The sequence below is a fragment of the Excalfactoria chinensis genome, chromosome 3 (assembly GCF_039878825.1).
Source record: "Excalfactoria chinensis isolate bCotChi1 chromosome 3, bCotChi1.hap2, whole genome shotgun sequence".
Lineage (NCBI taxonomy): Eukaryota > Metazoa > Chordata > Aves > Galliformes > Phasianidae > Excalfactoria > Excalfactoria chinensis.
The window spans coordinates 84,589,083-84,606,010 of NC_092827.1; the positions used below are offsets into that span (position 1 = coordinate 84,589,083).

General features: G+C 38.9%; 1 protein-coding gene across 2 annotated transcripts in view; it reads left to right on the forward strand.

Moving 5' to 3' along the window:
* The window catches only part of PPP2R5A (protein phosphatase 2 regulatory subunit B'alpha), a 37,683-nt gene that overhangs the window by 13,089 nt on the left and 7,666 nt on the right, over positions 1-16,928 (forward strand). For both annotated transcript variants that reach the window (XM_072332563.1, XM_072332562.1), the window contains exons 2-7: positions 4,098-4,294; positions 9,061-9,162; positions 13,115-13,207; positions 15,026-15,156; positions 15,346-15,405; positions 16,542-16,650. In XM_072332563.1, the coding sequence (XP_072188664.1) occupies positions 4,098-4,294; positions 9,061-9,162; positions 13,115-13,207; positions 15,026-15,156; positions 15,346-15,405; positions 16,542-16,650 (692 nt within the window). The remainder of the gene's footprint in view (positions 1-4,097; positions 4,295-9,060; positions 9,163-13,114; positions 13,208-15,025; positions 15,157-15,345; positions 15,406-16,541; positions 16,651-16,928) is intronic.

Consider the following 16,928-nt stretch of genomic DNA (forward strand, 5'->3'; position numbering starts at 1 on the left):
AGTTTCCAATTTGTGTAGTTGGGAGGGGAGCTTTTGTGGGTTTAGATCCCGCTTCTGCTGAAGCAAGAGTTGTGTTAAGTTCTGCGGCTTTGCACAGGACTTCTTGGATAAACAATTACATTTAGAGAGGAGAAGTATCTTTCATTTCCTTCCAAGAGAAGTGCCTGTAAACATACGAAATAAACATACTGTGGGAAGATGTCACTGTAGTTCCCTGGCTAGTGATACTTTCGTGTTGTCTCCAGTTAAGTGCTGGTGAAGTAGGCCAGGGATTGTCAAGTTCCCTATCTATATTTTTGTTGCATCTTCCTTCAATATAAATAAAGATATTACTTTTTAACTTTTCAGTACTTTGCTCAGACTTAGATTGCTAACCTCGCAAGTACTAAGCGCTTGGTTTACTGATATCATGGCTACTGTCTGTAATCATTAGACTTCTGTAAATAGTAGAGAGAGGCTGAGAATTGCAGTGCTATGGAGTGCGAGGATCAAATTTACTAGTTTTGTCAGTTACAAGCACATGTTAATATCTATCATGCAAACAATCAGAGGCAGTGACTGTCCTTAAAAGTCACGGTTAAAGTGAATAGTAATTTACAGTGGCTTTTTCTTTTTTGTACTGGGTAGAAGATTTTGTCTTCAGGATTTTCTGCCATCGTGTCTGATTAAGAACTGGCTTTCTGCAGCTACCTAAAACTTCATTACTGCCTTCCCAAGTATCTGAGATCTACTGACAGCCTTTCAAAGGATATAAGAATAGATTGAAAGAATTTCCTGACTTGTGCTTCTGCCATGCAGCCTCTAGAAAACAAAGCTGAGGCAATTGGGTTTTGATCACCTGGATCAGATGTTGTGTAGGCCATTTTCTGTTTTTTATTATTAATGTATCTGTCATGACACACTTCCAAACAGGATTAAATGTCTTTGCTCTGTTTTTCTGCTTTAGACTTCCATGTGTTTTGTTTTCTTCCTTCTCCCTGCCCTTCTTTTAAGTGACTTTTCCAACAACGTACAGCAATTTTGGAATGTGCTGGTAATAGAATTCAGGGTTTGTTGTATTTTGTCACCTCAAAGTACAGCCTACCAACAAGGTTGTTTTCTTGAAGCATCCACTGCCTACTTTGAACCTGCGTTGTAGTGTATGGCCCTCGTGCTATTTAGGGTAGTCAGCTGTCTTTAACTTCAGATGGATGGTATAAATCTACACAGAATTTAAATTGAAACTAGTTTAAAAATCACCTTGCCAGTTGTTAAACTACTAAAGCTACAAGCTCTGGTGGTGTTGCAGTTAAGGTGGCACAGGTTTTTTCACGGAACTGGAATACACTATTGCAACATGACTTTACTGTGGTAGTGTCTGGCTTCTCTTGTGCTGAGATAGTTAAACAGAGTTCAAGACAAGGCTTTAGGAGGTCAGAAGGCTATCTGACAAAGGAGCTTTCCCACATCCCCAGGGGCTTACCAGGGCACCTCTTCTAACATTCTTGGGATATGTGTGCTGTGCTGCACATCTCCTAACATTCCTGGCATAGGTGTGCTGTGTGTCAAGCAGGTCCTACACTGGTGGAGGCAGGTATTGCTGATCCAGCAGAGCTGCCTGTCCTCTTACTTTATTTATTATGGTGGTTGCACATCATTTTTATCTCTTGCAGATGTCACTGTTATATGATTTCCCTGTGTCACTGTGGAAAATAGATGTGTAGAAGGAAATACCTCCTTCAGTTTGGTTCTGAGTGGCACAAGGAACAAAACTGATTAATGAATTGGTTTTTCATTTGGAGAAATGTCTAACTAAGCTAGATTGGATTGCTAATGGAATGGACTGATGTGTGGTCAGAGAGATACGATCCCTGTTACTCTAATATCTAAATGAAAGTGGCTAATATAGAGATTTCTTTGATATTAAAGGGAAATTAATAAGTGATTTAATTGTTTTTCTTGAATTCCTGTTACTTGATTTCAGCATTAGGTCTTGAATTTGTTTTCACCACTATTGCAAGTGTTCAGGTGACATCGGCTGGTTTTTGAATAAGGCTTCATTTTATTGACCATCAACCAAATGCAGCACGTGTTGCCTCTTGCTGCTGGGCTTTTATAATGTGGAATACAGCTGGGTTTGTACTGAGGCAGAGTTAGAGGAGATGTGAGTCCTGTCTGAGGCTGGCTATGTGCTTGGGGTTACTATCAGAAATAAACGCGTCCTGTGTCGGTTCCTTTAGCTCAGCTTTTTGGATTTTCTCCTCAGCATGTCACTGTTATTGCTTTGTTGCTATGATACAGCACTTACTCATGCAATCTGCTGCAGAATATTAGAAGATCTGAGCTGAAATGTTATGTAACTTACAAATGTTTTTACAGCTGATGCTCATTATTTTGCACAGAGGAACGATTCACATCTTTGCTGCCATGTGAATTGTTGATATCTGTGAGCAACAAGCATCTTTTGCAAGTTTTTTCTCCAGAAGAGATGGTCCAAGAATCAGAATTACTGTACAATAATATGGATTGCTCTTTACGAGGGAATAATAACCATCAGCTTTCTTACAAGATCCCTGAAGCTGTTGTGCTCAGTTAATAGGACTGTCACTGTCAGCTGGCAAAGGGGAAGACAGTACAGTGCTCTGATGCTGGAACTTTTGGGATGCAGCAAGCACTTGGGATTTTGCATTTAGTCCATTTTAGCAATAACTTCTTTGTTTGCATGGAAATGAAAGGATTCTATCAGATGTGAATGTTAAAACCATTGCTGACTGTTGGAAATGGAAGGTGTTTTGCTGAGAAACTTGAGGAACTGGCATCATCAAAACGAGTTTGAGTCACTAAACTTAAAAATTCTAAAGCTTGCTAATTTAGAATAATCCTAGAACAACGAAGAGAAGCATGAGATCCTTCTGTGTTTTGCCAACCTTTAAAATGAGGCTTAAGATTTTCAGTGGTGTTACAGGGCTTTTGTCTTTTCCTCATCTTCTTCCTTCTGATGAAGGGGTGGTGCTAAAACAAATACTACAGGGGATGAATGAAACTAAGGGGTTAGGTCATCTGCATGTAGACGGGTCTTGGATGTTTTACGGGGGGAAAAGCATTCCTTACTCCCAGATGAAATAGGGAATACGTTTTTTTTTTTTCACCAGAACAAGTGAAATCCCAAGTGACTGATAGATGAGGTGGTTCTGTGTTGCTGGAGTGGCTGAGAAGAAGCCTGACAATTCAAGTAACTCAGAAAAACCAGACAAAGGGCACCTGGGTTCTCAGCATTGTCCTGGGCACTGTGACATTAATCTGATCTCTCAGTTAAAGCCATGGCTGCCTTCGAACATTGTCAGGGTGTGTTTTATTTTGAAGCATATATTACTCAGTAATCTAGCTGATGTACAGCTAGCGTGAAATACTAATGGAGGAATTTTGCTTATTGACTATTGGAGAACCCACACTATAAAATGGAAATGCCAAGTTGTAGACAAACACATCGCTCTAATAGGCCAAAAAAGCTGTAAAACCTTACATGACTAAGACTGTAATAAATAACTTAGACCGAAATGTCAAAATTTGGGGTTAATCCTTTTGAGATATTGGAGTCAATTCTCAAGGGAAACATTCATCACATGGTATCAAAAGTATGTGAAGTATGTTGCATTGGGGTTACAAAAAAAAAGACAAAGTTCCTTCAAAGCTGATTTTACAGCTTTTAAGCAGGTTATATAATAAAGGATTAGGGAACAGAATGAGATAAATCGGATGAATGAGAGGTTAGTATGATGCACTGCTTGTGTATGTAACTTTTGGTGAGGGAGAGCTGGTACTTACCGAAGCCTGTGCATTTCAAATAAAGTTAATTCACTTGATTTCTATATATACATGTACTGCCTTGCATTCATTTGGGATTCCATGAAATACAAGTTTTGAATGATGAGCCATTGTAACATACTTAAGCAGATACTTTCAGTGTCTTTCCCTTTTCACAGTATTACTTAGCTTATTAATTTACTGGTTGTACAACATACTGACAGGTTATGCAAATCTGACAGATTATGCAAATTTTAGTGAACTGAATTTGCTTTTATGGACTTCGGTGTTTGTTATTTTTTTGTTTTCTATAGATGCCACCTCCAATGAACAGCAAGATCTTTTTTGTCAGAAGTTGCAGCAGTGTTGCGTGCTCTTTGACTTCATGGACTCTGTTTCAGACTTGAGAGGCAAAGAAATTAAGAGAGCAACACTGAATGAACTGGTTGAATATGTTTCAACGAATCGTGGAGTGATTGTTGAATCAGCTTATGCTGACATAGTGAAAATGGTAAGTAGAATCTGGAACTGAATGCTCTAAACTGAATATAGTATCCTCAATGAACCGGTTTACAGTTGTGATGGCATCTAACTCAGAGCTGCTGTTGGTTTTTTCTGCTTATAAAACACAGTGTCATTTGTTAATGGTAACTTGGTTTACAGGATTATTTAGAAAGGCTTGTAAAAAGTAACAAAAGAAAAAAGCAACACAACTGGGATGTTTTATTTATTAGCTTAAGTGCAATGCTTCTAGGGTAATTAAAATGAAGGAATTGGTGTACTGCAGGTGTTGGCATTTTTTGTATGCTTTGAAGTCATTCTCATTCAGAAAATGGAAATACTTCAGTGCTACCTGTCCTTATTTATTTAAGAATGCCAGTGGAATGGTAGCATGAAGTCTTCTGGTGAGGATTCTTGTGGGTGCTAATGTTGACAGAAAGGTTTATCAGTGTGAGAAACTGTCTGTATATAGTAAATACACAGTGTGGCTGTTTGTTAGTACTGTTTGGGCCTTAGAGAGCTGTGCTGGATAAGCTTAAGTGGTTCTCTTGAGTTGTAAACCACAGAATGACTTGTTCTGTGCCATTTCAGCAAATGGCTTGTTGAATAAGCAACAAAATATGTGCCCATTATCTGCTGACATTGCTAGATCTTTAATACACGTTTTAAAATGCTACTAAGGTCATTTTATGTGTATGTATACTATGTGTGCAGGGAACACAACTGAAGGCCTTGAAAAATGTTTCAGAATATTGCCAGAATTAATTTGTCTAAAGATATGAACTTAAAAAAGGATGTGTTGAATCCCCCTTGTGCTTAGGCTAACAGTTGAGTAAACTTTGGTTAAGCTTATATGCACATTGCTGACCTCAGAAGTAACTGTGGAGTAGGTAAGCAGAGAAGTTTCAAGCACACAGCCTGCAACTTTTATCATTTTCTGTATGTTGAAGCATTGAAGTGTGTTGGTTTTTTCCCTCAATGCTTTTTTATTTCTTTCTGTGAGCAGCAGGATGGTCTTTACTATAAGTAAGCATAGGAATTGTAACCATTATAATGAAGGGCTAAGACTGTTGAAACAGATTATTGAAACTCTGCTGATTGTTTTGGCTGTTTCACAGGATGCTTGTTAAGCTTTACAAAAGATCTAGGGCGCTTTTGTGTGTGTGTGTAGTCTTGTTTTTAAAGAGGTGCTGTGTTTCCACACTAAATGGTTTTTATCCAAGATTGCAGAGGACAGAGAATGTCCACCTATTTCTTGGCTTTTCTTTTTTTCTTTTCCCACTGCTGGTGGCACCAACCCTGAACCCTTTTCTGGCTGTGTCCTCTGCAGCCTCTTGTTAGAAGAAAGAGTACACTAACTAGCCTATCATACTTGCTGAAGGGTGAAGAGATTTTCTTTCATACTGGAGTTGTTTCCCTTTCTTGGAGATACTGTGTTAGGCTGTTCTTTTGAGGTTATTGTTGCTGTGCAAATGACTGGGCTCTGTGGATGCTTATTTTTCCTTCCAAGAAATTTCCATCTCCTTTTCTCTCTTAAAATGACAGAAAATGAAGAAGGCCTTAAATGCTCAATGAGAGCTTTTTCAGAGCTTGAGACAAAAGACCTCTCCAAGCCTGAACAGTATTTCTAGTCTCCCTGGCAACTGGCAGCAGAAAAGGTCTTTGCTATGAATTAGGACTAAGTACCAGCTTTCTGAAAGAGCCCTGGATGGGTCTATCCCTACAAATAACATGTGTGTCAGGTTTGAGGCCTTTCTTTGTAGCTTCCATGAGATTTGGAAAAAATATGTATCTTTATTTTTACTTGTCAAGCTTTTGTTTTCAGTGTTAATACATTAAAAGAAAAAGCGTTAGAGGTCTTTGCAGAGTTTGAAGGTGTAAGGGAAACTGTTGATCACTGCCTTGAACCTCTGATTAACCATCTGAGGTGAGCAATGAGTCAGCTGCAGGAGCACAGGTGAAGGTAATCCAGCTGTGCTCCTGGAAGGTGTGGAACTTGGCTCCACCTCTCCTAGATCTCATTTAAAGGCTGACCACCACTAAGGCAGGATCCCTTTCTGGAGGTTGCTCCTGTGTGAAGTTTTATAGTGAGCCTCAACACTGGTGAGCATCTATCTTTACAGTGAGTCTCAACATCAGTGAGCATTTAGTGTTTATTCTCTCTATTCCATAACTTCTGTCATTGACATTATAACTGTACAATTGGATCCGTATAGAAGGGTACTGTTTCTGAGGCAAAAAAAAAAAAAAAAACAAAAAAAAACAAAAAAAAACAACCTTGGTGAAGTCCCACAGCCACCTGACTTCAGTAAAGGATGAACAGACCACAAAAATTCCCTTAGAAAATCCAGAGTGGCATCAGTGACAGAAACAGAGCTAATTTTCTTCCAAGGCCCCTTGTCTTTCTCTAGGCCTGGGATCACTTTCTTCTGATTTGAACAGATTTCATTGGAATTGCCTGTGTTTTGGTGAGGCGAGGTCAGCAATCCCTTACAGATAACCAGAGCTGCCGTCTGTGTAGGTGAGGAGGTCTCCTGGTGTTCCTTGTCTCTGCATGAACTCTGGTACTGTGACAGCTGCTGAGCCAGCACCCTGCACTTGTGCCTTGTGCAAGTGACCCCACTCTGCTCTGAGGTGCAGAGCACTGTCCCCATTTCTGTTTTATTCTCATTTGTCCACCAACCTCCCCTCATTCTACACCAGCACATAGAAATCTAATGCAAATGGATTATCCTAGCAGCAGCGTGTTCAGAATTTCAGAAGGTATCACATATCTCTATCTGCATGCTGTGAAATGAGAACTGAATCTGGTGTCTCTCCAGATTTTTAGCTTCTTTGGGAAGTAGTGGAAAGTAGGAGATTCTTTTCTATTTCAGAGATGATAATAAAAAAAATGCTTTATCTTAATGCTTCAACTGGTACATTTTCAGAGGCCACTTTACAGTAGTTGCTGAGTTTTAGAAAGCTAATGCTGGGTTTCTGTAAAAGCTGATGGAGCTAGAAAAGCCTGTAGAACTCTGTTATGATTTGTGTTTTTAAAATCGCTGTTTTGGGATAATAACCACCCCCTGCTTAGGAATGAGAAGGGCTGTTTTAAATAATAGAAGTTGCTATTTTTCTGCTACATAGACATGTTTGGTAATCGGTACTCTGTTCGTGTGTCAAAATTGTTGTGTTCTGTATGGAAACTGAAGCTCTGTGCTAAAAGATTAACTGGTTCTGTCTGGCAAGATGCATCTAGAAATAAAAGGGTGCATTTTCAATAGACATTACCAGAAGTCTTGCAGGCAGATGTAGGTGAGCCTCGGTAGGGGATTGATTTGAATGCTTTTCATGGTTACCTTCTTGCATGTCTGATAGGAGTAGTCATTGTTGAGTAACAGAACCAAGACTTGGTTTTTGGGCTTGATTAAAATCCACATTCTCTCAGGCTCCCATTTTCTCCAACCCCAGCCAATTTTACTCATGTCCCATATGTTTAAAAGACCACACAACAAACTGCAGTGTTTTTTTCCCCGCTGTGCGGAGAGCTAGGAGATGGTGCTCCAATGCCCATCCATATAGAACATCACTGACATTCTAGTCTAGAGCAGCAGTGTCTGCAGCTTTAATGTGTGCCAGCAGGAGACAGTGACAGGGAATGAAATGAAGGGCATAGGAGGAACTGAGAAGTCAGTGTATGCAATAGCTTTGTATTTTGTTTAATGAAGCAGCTGATTCTTCTGTGCAGAGCCAGCTGGGTGACTTCTGGATCTTTTTGTGTCCTTTTGCAAGATCCTTCAAACACCTTGGAGACTCCATGGAAGCTGTGCAGTAGCATTGGCTTCAAACTGTCAAACATTCTTTCTTTTGCGTTTAGTAGGGTTGGGTGGATAGCAGCTATTTGAAGCAGATTTGATTGAAAAGGCTAATGAGTTTGAAATTTAATTGGAAAAATTGGGCTAAATGTGTTCCTGAGAGAACTGTGGAAAAATGCAGAAATGAAATTAGCTTTGTGTTCCCTATTGTTCGTGTTGAAATGATTTAAAATCCAGTGTGTTGCGTTTGGCAGATGACATGACATTTATTTTTCTTTTGACATCTGAAAGATGGGTCTTCTATCCAGACTTGCGTACAGTCAAAAAACCTCCTTTTAAATCAGTTCTCTTGAAATTGGTTTGACATGACTAGGTCATACTTAAAGCAACATGGTAGCCATGTTTGCTAGTTTTTCAAAGTTACTTTGCTAGATCAAAAGGTTACAATTGTTAGCTATGCTTGACTTCCCAAAACCTTGAAATCCCTTGAAGTTACGGAAGGTAAAAAACTGTAAGCAATTCTTATGCTTTTTCTTATGAGTGAAGAGCATCTTGAAATATAGTTAAGAAATCTAAAGTCAGATATGCTTTTTGGAACTGTGAACCTTCCATGTGGAAAGAGCTGTGTCTGACTCATAATCAGCCATGCTGTATTTCGTGTCTGATAAAAAGCTTCGGCTCGTGGCATCATGTAGTTAAAAACCAGGCTTCAGTAGGAGGAAGCAGAGATTTTCTTTTGCTTTGAAGAAAAAATGTAGGTATGATTGTATCTAGCTATAAATGTGTAAAATAATGAAGCCATCAGTTACTTTCGTAGTATTTTCATTGGCCTTTGGAAAACGTAAAGAAAGGTTGGTAATTGTTTTTTCTTTAGCTGGTGTGACATTGTGTTATTTTAAGACAGGAGCAGTACCTTACTCTGTGTGGTCTGTGGAAGCAAAGAAATGATTCCATTAATATGTATTTTTTTCTCTTTCAGATTAGTTCTAATATTTTCAGAACACTTCCGCCTAGCGATAACCCAGATTTTGATCCAGAAGAAGATGAGCCAACTCTTGAAGCCTCTTGGCCCCACATACAGGTATGGGATTCCTTGATTGTCAAGCCTTCTTGTAAGGCACAAACTGTGAATAGATATCTGAGTAATTTTGTACCTTTGGCACGAAAGTCAGAATTGGTTTTATAAAAACATAACTGAAGTTTTTATACTTGGAAAAGGGAAAAATGTGTTTTTCTTACATGCAGGAATATGGCAAAACATAAGCATTCCAAATTGTTTAAACACACTTTCTTGTTTTGAGTGATTTGTAGTGTTAAAGTGCGGTGTGTGTATCTATATGTCTTAAAAATGTATGGATGTTCTGGGTAATTATGTTCTGTATTTAGGAGGTTTGTTTTCTGCACCTGATGAATTTTTGTAGGGTTTCAATAAAATATTAAGTGAATGTAAACAATTCGGTTTGTCACAATAACAAAAACAGAGCAGTAGCTTTTATTTGTCTTTTGAGCAAGAAATAGATATCTCCTCATTCTTCACTCCCTCTGTTCGAGAACTTTACAATATAGGCATTGTTTGCTAACAGTAGGTTAGTTATTCTATTGTCATTCTCCTCTATCAGTCTTGGGATTTTATGGCATCTCTGTATCAATGATATGATTTACTTGTGCTACTGCTGATTTTTTTTCTCAATTATCTGTTAGAAGCTGAACAATCCTAAATCACTTGTCATCATCCATGTTCAGATCTCAGGTACTCAGTTGTGTAGCAACTTCTAATAGAAAGTAGAAGATCAGTACTTGCTAAGTGTCCATATGCTGTCTGCTCCCCTCTGTCCTTAAAATACTGCATGAAGGTATTTTATGTCCTTACAAGGGGCATGTGTATCCCTGTGCAGTGGGGATGTTGCGCAAAGGCTATGTAAATATCTCCTAAAGTCTGTAGAGGCGTCATTTGACTTCCAAATGCTGTCTCCCAGGAATAAAATTTGTAAATGTTTGCTCAGTTCACTTTAGGACACGAGTGAACTATAGTTTATAGGGGAAAAATCTTGTGGTTTCTGTGACCATTTCACTTTGTGCTTTAGGTTCATCTATGAGAAAGGGGAAGAGCTCTGTGGTGTTTGTTATCATTTGAAATTTTGTTTTTGGCTTTTTCCTCTGCCTTTTTCTAAATGAGTTTTGGCCAGGCTATCTGATTACTGATAGTGGATTTCCTGCTCCTGCAGCTGATCATTCTGGTCCGCGGAATAGATTTGCTCAGTGCAGCACAATGGAAGTAGCTTGTGTTTTTTCTCTCCATTAGTTCTCCTTGAGTTCTCCATCATAGAAAGGTAGAACTCAGAATTGTTGTCTGTCACATAGCCAGTTTTCTGGCTCTACTGTTCTCTGTTCTGTTGAATGTGTTATTTCACTGTAACATAACATTACAGATAATAACGTAGTTAGTTACCAGCAGCAAGTGTAGCCACTACAAAAGAGCTTAGACCTTCAGTAAAAACTAGAGTCACTTGAAAGATGTAGCTTTAAAGTTATACACAAGGTGGTTTGTAGCAACCAAACTAGACTGAACAAGGTGGTGTTAGAACCACCCTGTGTTTCTGGGCTTAGGGAGCTGTAGGTAGATGGTAGAATTATTAGCTCAAAGCAATAGTATTCTAGTGGTCTCTACAACAATGAACAGTGAATCATATATATATTCCTCAATATAACAGGCTATTTGCCATAATTCTTTTACCCAAACAGACTGACTTGGAGAACTGAAACTACTAAATCCAGCAATTCTCCCCATGATTTAGTATTCCTAATGGTAACATTTCAGTTGTGCTCAGGAAGGTTAAATGTGCCAGTCTCTTTATTTGGTTGGTTTGTTTGTTTTTTTCCAAGGTTGAAGTAGCCAGTATCTGTTGTGTCTAGAACCCATCCTTGTTCCCCTTGCTGGTACTTAGAATTGTGCTTCTGTTTTCAAGCACTACTGTAGGGGAAAAGGAAGAGGCTGAGTTATCCAGAAACGGCCATTACAGCTTGTGACACTATGGATAAAGTTTTCCAAATTTCCCAAGGAATCTCAAAAATTTTTTTGCTACCTTTTACTGTCTGTACATTTTTAAGTGTGGTTTGAGTAACTGTATGTGGCTTTTTGAGCATTACATGGTTTTTTTTTTCTGAAAGTTCTCTCTTTAAGAGCGGTAGCAACAGTGGTGTTTCTAGAGTTGCCTGGATTATTCAGAGTATTCACACGGTTACCAGTGGATCTCTGTATTCGAAGTGAGACATGCCATGTCATCAGATATTGAGAATCTGGCATTAATATTGATTTATTCTATGACTCTGCTAGGGCATTATGCTTTAGCCCTGTTCTTCTGCTGGGTGTTTATCCCAGTTCCCATATCTATTTATGGAAAGGAGCCATAATTGTCCTCCCTCCCTGCCTTCCTTTAGGGTAAACAAAACAGACCTATTTAGTCTTGGCTCATAACAATTGGTACTCTGGCCCTTGGCCATTCTTGTGGCTCCTCTGTATCCTTTCAGGTCTGAATGTTTTCTGCAGCATGTATGGTACTGCACATCTCTCTGTGTTCTGTCATTATCTTGGAAAATCCCAGGATTTTGTTTGTCATTGCTGTGGCTTTGCTGTGTAGCTGGGGAACTTTGTCATCCTAGCATTTAGAACTAGTATCCAATCATTGTCTCACTTTCAAAGCTTGCTGTTCCTTAGTAGAGCTTTTTCTTATCTCTGTAATTGACTTTGCAGTCATTTAGTTTGATCCTGTATCTACCTTGTCTCTTACTGATAACCTGATGTTCATTTTTAATTTTTTTTTTAATTTTTTTTTTTTTAAATCAAGCAATAGCTTCCAATATTGTGGCTTCATTCCAGCAGCTTTCAGATAACTATTTTTGTTGTGTTTGCTGATAGAAAGATGTACTATACAAATTCAGTACATAATGAAATGTAATTGCAGCATGAATTCCCGTGGTACTCTGTTAGCCTCCTTCCGGTCATGTTTCCCATTCCAGTACAAACCACTGACACATTTATCTAATTTCTAGCTTGAAAGAGATGGAATAGCAGTGGTTTAGTAACTCTTCTTAGTGAAAATTGTTGGAATACGTGCCTCTGTTACCTCTGTATTTACTTAAAACCTGCTTTAGTATTATTGCTTACAATTTAACTATTCCTGAGTTGAGAAATAGGCACTGAAAACATAAGAGGCCCTGAATGCAGCTAATCTGAAGATATCTTTCCTCTCAGTTCTGCCTTGCTTACGAGATGCCTGAGGTGTATTTTATAAGTTGGAAGGTTGCATGTGTTCTCTCCCACCTGCCAGTGTTATGGATACACATGTTTGTGTGGGACTTGTGCTCTGCCATTTCTGTGCCTTGCTCTGCTGCCTCAGGCCCTTGCTGCCTCCATGTCCTCTCTGTGGGCCGTGTGGGATCATAGTGAATGGGGACTTGAAGTCAATAGAAAGAATATACTACAGAATATACAGGATATTGAAGGTAAATCTGCAGGAGGTCTTACTGTTTGAATGGAGTGCCTGGAGTATAGAATACAGAATATGTAATGCTGTGCTAAGCACTACAGTTTGTATGTATTTCTTCAGCTTTATCAGTGTGACCATTTTAGGTGCTTCAATCTGAAACCATTCTTCAGGAACACCTAGCAAACTTTTCTGAATCTGTTTTCAGGGAATTAGATGCTGTTAGAGCACTTAATTTTACCCTCTGTTTATAAGCGTTTGGTAACTTATTTCTATGTAATGAGTTCTTAATGCAGTAGGAAGTGTGAATTTACGTGATACTTCTACTTTGCTGTGGAGTGATATTTTTGGTTATTGATTTGTTAAGCTTAGAATCTTCTGGGAATTAAAATGCATTTGGTGCTTACAGTTAATTGCACTAGAGGCCATGACCGTTTTCATTCGTTGATGTTAAGTATGTGAACAGTCCCAGTGACTCGGGTAGGGGATAAGATCCATACCACGGTGCACTTATTAACTGGTTCAAAATTCTCTCTTTGCTCTTTGCAGTTGGTGTATGAATTTTTCCTAAGATTTTTGGAAAGCCCGGATTTTCAGCCCAGCATTGCAAAGAGATTCATTGACCAGAAATTTGTACAGCAGGTAAGTAGACAGGTTTCCTACCTCAGAGTTAAAGATTGCCTCTCAGGCTTAACTGATGGTTGTTAGAGGAGGCGATACTGAAAAGCACTTTGACAGAGGGTCAGTTCCAGTTGTTTCAACAGTGATTTCTGCCAAACAATTCCTGCTGCACAGGCAATAATTAGTAATTAGCAACTGCAGAAACACTTTGTTTTCAGGTATTAGCCTCTTTGCTTTGCAATGCAAGCTTTTTATTTTTTGTTAATGCAAGCTGTGTTTTTAATGATTAGTAACTTACCTCCAGTCAAATCAGCAGCGTGCCAATGGCACTGTTGTAGTGCTTTCATGTTTGTTTTCTTCGTGGAGATTTACGATGGGAAATCTTACAGCAAAATTGTTTTTCCTATGAATAAGTAACTTAATGTACGTGAAATGTGTTCCAACATGTGCTGAGTTATTACTGGATGGTGTCATTCTCATACTGTGGTGTATTATATGCAGAAGGAAAATTAAATGAGAAAGCTCATGAGAAAATAGCGCAAAGTTGTTTCACTGCACGAAGTAACTATGAAGAAAAGTGAAGTAGGATGTCCCACCTCACATTAGGCTGTATGATACTCTAATAATTCTTGTCCAAGGTTACCGCACTGGAGATTTTTACTATGCCCAAAGCTTGAGTGTGAAAAGGCTGTCACAGTACAGCAGTGAGAAGTGAAAACATAGATGAATGCTTCCACTTGCTGCCTTCAGTGACTGCTTATATGCATGCTTACATGCTTCTTTGGGTTTACTGTCCTTGTTTGTAGGTGTTCCCTTCTTCTCTGTCTTGTTCAACTTTCATAACAAAATTCAAACCCGAATCTGCTGCTGAGCTATTGGCCATGTGTGTCCAATTCACCAACTGGCCCACAGTTCTTAAGAGCTATCTTGCAGTATTTTAGCTCCTGTTTCACATAAAGATGGTGCAAAGCACACGAAGCTGTTTGTGTGGAGGAAGTGCAGTAGTGACCCTGAGGAACTCCTTCTGAATATGGAAATGAAATGAGTAAAGTTCTTAAACAGCAGTTCCCAGTCCCTGCTGCTGCTTGGTGTAGGTGTTTGAGAGCTTGCAGATCTGGAGTAAGCAGGAGGCTGTAGTGATTGCTGGAGCTAAGTTCCTGTGGGGAGGGAAAAGGTATTTAACAAAACCAAACAGGTCAGGGGAAATGCTGACATTAAAGCCAGACAGAAATGAAGAAACTTGTACTTGGTGATTTCCCTCCCCTCCCCAGCTCGTTCTTAGTGCATTTGCATTCTGTTAAACATCTGTCTCCCTCTCTGTCCCCCGAGGAAATGTGCATGATTCTTATCATAGACTTGTCTCACAAAACGACTCTGCAGAGAATTATGCTTGTGTTTAACCTTGGAGGCATGAGTAGGGTATCGAAATGGGTAGAACGAGATTTCAATTAAGAAATCATAAATGTATGACACAAATTTGCTTCATTCTAATTTCATGAAGACTGAGTACAAACCACTTACCTCAAATTGGATAATATCCTTCTTAAAATGTCATTGTTATTTTGATAGGGTAATGGTTGGGATGGCTTTGTTGATGTCTGCTGTATGCAGACTTTTCGATACGAAAGAAGTGAAACTGCTGGGTGCACTTAAAAAATCAGCTTTATTCAAAATCTGATTTTGAAAATAACATTGGATATCCAAATCAAATATGAAGTCATACCAGTTCTGTTTTTTCTAATGCAGACTTTGTAAGTTAAAGATGGAGCTCAGCTCGATTAGGGGCATGACAAAATGTAAGTCTTCCTCAGGTAATACATTTCAATTTAATTTTTGAAGTTACTGGAGCTCTTTGACAGTGAAGACCCACGAGAACGTGATTTCCTGAAGACGGTTCTGCATCGAATTTATGGCAAATTCCTTGGTTTAAGAGCATTCATCAGGAAACAGATCAATAACATTTTCCTCAGGTATGCTCAGTCTGTATGTCTGTCCAGGTTGAGCAATGTTCTACTTTCCCTTTGTAGTCTGTGACTGCAGAGATTTGTTCTTGCACTGAAAGAGCTGGGTTGGATCTGTGATTGCCTTTCAAATCTCTAAAACTTACTAGAGATTATTTACTTGGAATCCGCTTCCATTTTTGTCTTTTTTCGTGATAGGTTTATATATGAAACAGAGCACTTCAATGGTGTTGCTGAACTTCTTGAGATATTAGGAAGGTAAGTTTGAACTGACAGAAAATATACAAAATGCTACCGTGAGCAATGCTTGCTTTAGTTTCCTTGCTTTGGGACCGGGAAGATTGTTACAGTAATGAGTGATGAAGTGCAGCCACTGATATAATTGAATCCTGTCTGGGTTACCATGTGAACATCTAATTAGGATATCGAGTCTAAATCCTTCTTTTTCAGTGTGTGTTTTAAAGATGACAGGCAAAATATTTCTCAGGAGTCCTCTCTTGTTGAGGAATATATCCAGCAGAGTTATTCTTTGCTTTGGAAAATGAATGTTAACTTCAGCTCTCAAGTTGAACGCAATGCTTTAACCTTCAGCAGGCTGACTTTGTTCAGAGTGTGTTCAGGAAAGCCTTGAAAGTATCTCATTACCATTTTTGCCACCAATTCAGTTATTTAATTCTTACTTGGAAAGCTGTTTGTGGTGTCTTCTGAGTAATTTTCCGAAGTTGACACAGATGTATTTCATGGTAGAAAACTATAACCATAAGTGGCTTAACAGATTGTGAAAGGGATCAGTCATCATGGAAACCAAGCAAACAGGATTCCATTTGCTCAGGTTTATCTAAAATCTGGGAAACAAAACCTATAGTCTTCCTGAAGGGCTGTTGTTGTTCTATGGCTGACTCTTACGACAAGGTTATTGAATCAACGACCACTTGGAAGCTTTACTTTTAGGGGGAAAACTCAAAACGTATTTTCAAACTGCGCTGTTGTAATAATTAAAAGAAATTATATGCCATCTATTTTGTTCCTCTGCAAGCTGTGATTAAGGGATTCGGCATGAAAGGATCAGCTTCCTGATGTGTATGAGCTTTATCCTTAGGTGGCAGCAAGCTACTTTAGATAATTCTACCTGGAGGAGGTGATGGTGAAAGTCCTCTCCTGAGTGTCAGTGGGCTTCCACTCTGCCACTCTCTCTCATATGCCTGCCAAGATGGCAAACCTTTAGAGGCTGTGCATATGTGAAGTTATTTTCTGGCTTCATAATTACCGGGGTTAGAAATGGAATTAGAAATAGAATGTCTGAATGTACAGGAATTCTTTACTTCTTGCTAGGAAAATCTTGTTTTTCTTTTGAGTTCTTAATAAAAATAAATCCTGCTTATTCACGTTTTCAGTATTATCAATGGTTTTGCACTGCCACTGAAAGCGGAACACAAACAGTTCCTTATGAAAGTCCTGATTCCCATGCATACTGCAAAGGGATTAGCTTTGTTTCACGCACAGGTAAGCTTTCACCTATTTTTAAGAGTAGTGGTTTTCTTTGTATTTGCATTTGAAACTAATGAGAGTTTGAAGCGGCGTGTGTTATAATGCCAACATCTGGAGCTGTTTGTAAATGTATTTGCTTTTTAACATCTTGCCAATCTTGTTTATAAACAGCAATTTTGAGATAATGCTTAGCGTGTATTAAAAGTGAAGGAACGTAACAGCGATTTGAACTCGCATCAGCTGAAGTGGGAAGCTTCTTGGTCTGGCAGTCTGTCACACTCCGAGCTTCATTT